Source organism: Plasmopara halstedii (assembly GCF_900000015.1).
Source record: "Plasmopara halstedii genome assembly, contig: Scaffold_3060, whole genome shotgun sequence".
In the NCBI taxonomy this organism is placed as follows: domain Eukaryota; phylum Oomycota; class Peronosporomycetes; order Peronosporales; family Peronosporaceae; genus Plasmopara; species Plasmopara halstedii.
This window is the reverse complement of record NW_020189964.1, coordinates 3,020,976-3,027,726: the sequence shown is the minus strand read 5'-3', so window position 1 is coordinate 3,027,726 and position 6,751 is coordinate 3,020,976. Positions and strand designations below refer to the sequence as shown.

The window sequence follows — 6,751 nt, the reverse complement described above, 5'->3', positions numbered from 1 at the left end:
GCGCTTTCGCGCCGCCTCGATAATGAATCGTCGCTTTTCGAAGTAGTGGCGTCTCAAGTTGATAAGGCGAAACGTACGGCATTTGGGTTACACTGAACGTATTTAGCATTGTTGATATATCTGAAGAGCAAGAATTATGAGAATTCAGATGTGGCGTTATCGAAGAGCGCGCTTACACACCTGCTACGCTATGCCTTATACAAAATCTTGCCGTATCATAGCACTGAATTATATGAGACTCAGCGTGAAGTGATGAAGACATCAGGTACAAAATACTGTACGTGACACATGAAATTCCACTCATTGGACACCTCATAAGAGGAAAGATGTACTGCTCGGTGAGCGCTATGAAATGGAGGATCAACAGGAAAAAGAGTCTTAGCACATAAGCGCGAACGTGTGGAACGTGGCAACGGTTTAAAAGCGCGCCGCATGTGGTGGGACTTTTGACCAGACTGCCGATTTCGGCATACTGTAGGCAGTCAATCTGTATGGACGCTTCTTGATCTCCCAACAAAACAGTTCGGCAATGCTGATATTGTGGTCTTTGTGGACTGTCCGAGCAAGTTGGTTCATCTTAGAAATTATTCGACTGGTGAGGGTTTTTTATTCGTCTAGGTGTTGCACCAACATGACTTGCCGGTAGCCATTGTGATATTAGATATCCGTACTTTACAGCGAAGTATTGGCAAACACTTCTCGATGGACTCAGCACCAGATGGATATGTCAACCGCTGAACATCCGTAAACAGGTGGTCAAACGGAGAGCTTGAATTCCGCTGTAGATGATATTGTTCAAATATCTTGCTCAGATAGATTGCGGTGCTGGAGCGATTCGATTTCAGTTATTTAGTAGGAATCGGAATTGCCCAGTGCATATCTCTACAGACTTTACTCCAACTTACAAAATGGTTTAGTAACCCCACGCTTGCCTTTGATATCACGACGAAGCGGCTCTGGTTAAGGTATAGGAGAGGCCGTCGATCTAAATCAACTTACTCATATCAGCTCAATTATACTTCTAAGCAAATCCGATGATTACATCTCAATGATATTGAGGTGATGCGCATGGCGCCTGACGCTATGGTTGAGAGCCATGACAAACAAAAGCAACACCACGATGCCAGAGACAAAAAAAATATACGCAAATACATTGTGAGGCAAAAGGTCGTATTGAATGCAGCCAAAGTACTGACAAATTAAGTGGTATAACCAGGTCGCGACCACGCCTTATCGTGCCGCTCACGGTCGTAGCAAAGAAAGGATTGAACTACACTCTTAATACCCTTCAGAGATTGTAAACACATTAAGTATTTTATGTTGTCTGACCGACGCCAAACTTCGATCCCGCTCTTACGAACGAGTCGGGCGTGAAGAGCTCTTTTCCAGAAAAAGCGACGCCTCTACCATAGCATATAACTAAGCTATACTCAACTCCAAAGCAGCGACGCAAATCCGCGAAATCGTGTCCCGATCATCATTCAAAAGGCGTCCAGTCGTCAACATCGCCTCGGGAATATGTCTGCCATCATGTCCTACGAAGTTAAGTAGTATGGCTTGATGACTTCCATTCTGGCTCACTCACAAATAAATTTGTCTTACGTCTGCATGCTTCGCAGATCGCAGCCTGGGAGTAATCATTGGCCTTAACACTTAACACTTGAACTTTCAAACCAGCGCACGCAATTAGTAGCTCGTAGGCAATATACGAGGCCGATGTTAATTCAGCGTTCGATTGAAAATTGCGATGTGGATTTGTAGACACATTTCGCTGTACTCGATATGTGTTTTCGTGATAATTTGTTTAGTTGACACCTACGATATGGAAAACAAACAGCAGTCAAAAATCTAGCTGGAACGGTCCCGTCTACTAGAAACGTTAGGACATGGTTCAGAGCAAAAATTTACAAGGCATTTCGTGAAAAAGTGACGCGGATCAATGTATGTATTCAAAGCATTTCGGCGGAACCTATACATTCGCACCGAGGTTGTCATACACTTTGCTTAGAAGAAGATTTGGCTTTTAGAGTCCGCATAAACTAACGCGCAGAAGTCGGGTTCGTGCGCTTTTACCAGGAGCAGAACCGAAAGGTTTTACAAGAGTATATATTTAGATCTATATCTATCAAGAGTAACACCAAATAAATGCCAAACCATTTTCTCGCGTTCTTTGCGACAAAGACCGATTACCTGTCTCCCATAGTTGTCTTACGACCAGCTAGCAGCCCAAGTGTACCACAAACCTCTCCTTATCGAAGATCTGTTATCTCCATAGATACCGAAATGCCAATCACTTAGAAATTCTCACATAACTTTTCGGTGCTAATGTGAGTATTGTCTAATTTTGGTCTGACTCTTGTTCAGACGGTTGGAAGTTGTCATGACAGCACGTCATGCCGACTTAGCAGCGGAAACTATTGGTGTTCTCTTTCCTATTGTCTCAATGTTAAACGTTCGCTAGCTCAGTAGGACAAACTTTGACTGGGGTCAATAAAAATAAAAGAATCATTTAAGGCATTTACGACATACTTTTCATCACACACACCTGCTACATCCAATATAAGAGCATCGACGGGCTTTTGTCTTTGCATCGATGATTAAACTAGGCGTATCGCAAACATCCCTCAAAAATATATAATTCACGTCGATTATCAGCCGCGCTTCGATAAATCTTTCTTGCGGCAACCATTCAAGCGCACATAAGATTTATTTGATAGAGTATTATTATTTCAGCTTGACCTGCAAGCGTAAGCGATCAAGAAATTTCGTCGACGCATTTTTTGTCCCTGAAGATGGTGTAAAGTCTCCATTGATATGGTAGCATTTTTTTTCTTAAGTCGAGGCCATACTCCCCCTGTCCAACCGCATGATCACTCTGCAGTATTTTACGGATAAGTTCGACTGAATAAGACTACAGAAAAGTCTCAAGCAGTTAACGTTATGAGCGGGTACTCACCTTTAAGCCTTTTCAGCCTCAGCCTCATCGAATGACATCCAGTACGAATGATGGTATAGTAAGGAGAATTGGTTGTCTTGGCTCTCACCTTGATGGCTTTCAAGTACAAATTATTTGGGTTACGACCTCCTCGCGTTTTCGACCGTTTCCACAATTGCTGAATACAGAGCCTACCGAGCTCATGGGTTACGACATTGCAAAGTACCCGTACGTTAGTACATCGATCAATCGCATGGGTTTCAGCCACCAACGATGAAATCCATGATTGGCAAGGCTAGATCATCAAAAGCAAAATGTCTCTTTCTTTTTATGTCATCGTTAGTGAGAAGGTTCTGATATTACACATAAGTACACACATACTAATATCGTTTAATGCTATGCTGTCCGAACAACATGCACAACATTCTCTGAAATGAAATGATACTACATCCACTTGTTGCTTGATCAAACACCTTGAACCTTCAACAGGATAACATGCATGATTTGATCGTATTCGGATATTAATGTTAATACATGCTCCCAAATGAAATCAGATATCAAGTTTTCGATAGTCGACTGCTTTTTGATTTCGCAATCTACACCAACTTCGACAACTCATTTTGTACATTCTATTCCGAATGACAAGCATGTAAGAAATCAAAAAATTTAGTTATTTAGCCCCGCATTTACACTTTGCGTATCGAGTCTTGGTATCTCGGGTTCGGCTTAATAAAGTTCTGACTTTTTCGCACAATCCTTGGAAAAAGTACTCTGTTCTTGGGCAAGACTTCGTCCACGTCTCAAACGTCATCCACCATTTTAGTTTTGAGCACGATTAACTGCATACGAAGAACGGTAAAAATAGGCAGAAAGCAAGAGTCTATTGACGCTTCGTGTTCCAAGTAGGCAGAGAATAGCTGCAGAGCCAGTGTTACGTACCGCGTCCGTCACGACGCGTCGTGTGAAAATTCCGGTTGTTTTAAAGGAAGACGAGCGCTCGGCGCCCGATAATGTGGCGCCAGGAGCTCAGAAGTCATCTCTTTTTCGTGGAAAGTCTTTTGATATGAAGGAGGGAACTCTTGGTGGTGGTCTAACCTTATTCACCACACACTCCGCTGGAAAGGATGATACAAACTTTCTTCAGGGATGTCATCACGGCTCTGAGGCTATTCGGACAGTTTTAAATCAGGATCGTGCTAATCAGCGAATTTCACGTATATATCCACACACCGATGCTACGTTTGTAGTCCAGACAAAGAAAACTCCTGTTGAAGTCCGTTATCATCCTATCACAAGCACATTTATGAATGAACCACGACTCGAACAACTGTATCAAGTTACTTTTGCGCGTGAAAATTCTGCAAGGGCATCACGAGTGTCGATGATCTTTTTTCTCATGTACCTAGCATTCACAGGGTCCAATTTGTCTAATCTAATTTCAAAAGACGCAAACGTTCGATCCCAGAGTTCTCAGTATTTTCTACTGGTTTTTACACCCATTTTACCCATTCCAGTGCTCATTTACATAAGCCGAAGACGAGCATACGAAATCTACTTTCAACGAATTTATACGCTCGTATTACTATGTTGGAGCTTTTCTATTATTGCAGGTGGTATGTTTTCAATGCTTACGGAATGGTACAGCTATGTCTCTAAGAACGTTGATGTAATTTTGGACGAGCTCGAAATTGGTGCTGGTGACGACGCACATATTTTCTACGTTAATAGCACGATGCGTTCGGATTGGCAACTAAAGCCAATCGCAGGTACTCGTGCAGAGGTGTTACAAGCATTTACTAAGGAGATCCTCCTTCCAGCAGCTACTATGAACATTAATCTTCTTCGACTAATCATGATCTCGGTATTTGTACCACTCTTACGAATTGATACACTTCATTTCGCAGTAGTTGGTGTGATCACAAGTGTCTCTTATATGACTCTGACGCTCATTTTTTATCCTGTCACCAACTCTATGCAGTTTATTTTGAATCGAATCTTAGTCATTTGTTTCCCGATGGTATTCACTTTTGTTATGTTGCTGCGTAACCGAGATGTCGATCGAGTAATGCGTCAAGACTTTTTACATGTTTGGGCGGTGGAACTAGAGGCCGAGAAAGCCACTCGAGAAAAAAATATAATCGCAGAGGAAAACAGAACTTTGAAACTAGAGTTGGCTCAACGTGATGGTCATTTTAATCTTGATTTGACCTCACCACTTCATGCGTTACTTGCAGAGTTAACTTCATTTCTTAATACGGTTGACTTGAGTGACGAGGATGCTCAGCGTGGCATGGCGATTGTTCGTAATCTTGCATGTTTAGATCAAAATCTTTTTGTGCCTGACATCAGTGCACAAATGAAGTCTGAGAAGGAGGTGGATAATGACACAAAAAATTGGGCCTTGTCAGTGCTGGCACGCAAGGATTACGCCGATACAAGTCGCTCTGGAGTTGCCATGTCACACAGCTCTCATTCTAATTCGAGAAGTCATCGAGGTGGCTTAAGTATGGGAGCTGGTGGTGTTGCAGGCCTGACGGTCATAGCCCCATTACCAGACATGCCAACGTGGGAAGAACAAACACTTTCGCGAGTGAAGCAATGCATTCAACAAGATGGTTGGGATCTGGACACTTTACAAATTGCCGATCAAACTGGCAATAGACCACTCATGTATGTGACTGCAGCGTTGTTTGAGCTCCATGGACTGCATGAAGAATTTCGGGTTGACCGTATAGTATTGCGAAATTTTTTATATATACTAGACGATGGCTATCTTGCCAATCCATACCACAACAGCAGTCACGCTGCTGACGTTGTGAACTCGGTGAATTTTCTCATCACAACATTAGCAGATGGACAAATTCGAGATACATTGACAAATCTCGAGTTTTACGCAGCACTTGTAGCTGCTGCGATTCACGATTTTCGTCACCCGGGAAAGTCCAATAATTACTTGATTAAAGCAAAACATGATTTGGCTCTGCAATACAATGACCGCAGTATTCTCGAGAGTATGCACCTTGCAGAAACGTTCTTTATTATGCGCAACCCGCTCTGCGATATATTTGGCCGTTTGAAGGATAAACCGTACCGAGAAATACGCAAGGCGATCATAGAGATGGTGCTAAGCACTGACTTATCCATGCATCTACAACTAGTAGGAAATCTTAAAGCTTTGTTGCTACAAGAAGCTACTGCAATTTCAGGAAATACCACAAATAGTGGGGCAGCTTTGGGGGGTCTTGTATCCGCTCCAAAATTCGTGACAGATCCGATGATAATAATGAAAGTTGTCATCAAGTGCGCTGACATTGGTCACGCTGCTAAGATGCGCAAGCTGCACGTTGTCTGGTCAGCGCTTATTATTGAAGAGTTTTTTTTACAGGGCGACAATGAGCGTGCAATCCAATCGGATATCTCGCCATTTATGGATCGAAATTCGGAAAACAGTGCAAAGGTATAGTTTTGATGATTTGAAGTTCTCGAAAACTGTCACTCTTATGTTTGCTTTCTTTCTTCTGATCAGAATCAAGTTGGATTTTTTGAGTTTATAGTTCTACCTTTTTACGATACAGTTGCTCAAGTGATTTTCGCACCAGAGTTTAGCGCTATACAGAATACTGCAGCTCAAAATTATACTTTATGGAAAGAGGCCGATCGGAGACAACTCACGTCTATTGTAGCTATCAAGAATGAAGTTTTTATGAATGACAAGGTTCAGGTACTGGAATGTTGTCAGGTATAAATAAAACTTCAAGTAAATTAAATATTGTTTTGCCTCTAATTTTCTCCATATGAGAGGATATACTTCACTGA

At 42.2% G+C, this 6,751-nt stretch overlaps 1 protein-coding gene across 1 annotated transcript; it reads left to right on the top strand.

Annotated features, from left to right (window-relative positions):
- Nucleotides 1-2,987: 2,987 nt before the first annotated feature.
- Nucleotides 2,988-6,751, top strand: PHALS_07114 (camp-specific 3-cyclic; the record flags this gene model as incomplete). Its single annotated transcript, XM_024720526.1, has 4 exons — nucleotides 2,988-3,163; nucleotides 3,842-6,392; nucleotides 6,462-6,674; nucleotides 6,737-6,751. The coding sequence occupies 4 exons, from the start codon at nucleotides 2,988-2,990 to the stop codon at nucleotides 6,749-6,751; spliced, it is 2,955 nt and encodes a 984-aa protein (XP_024585716.1).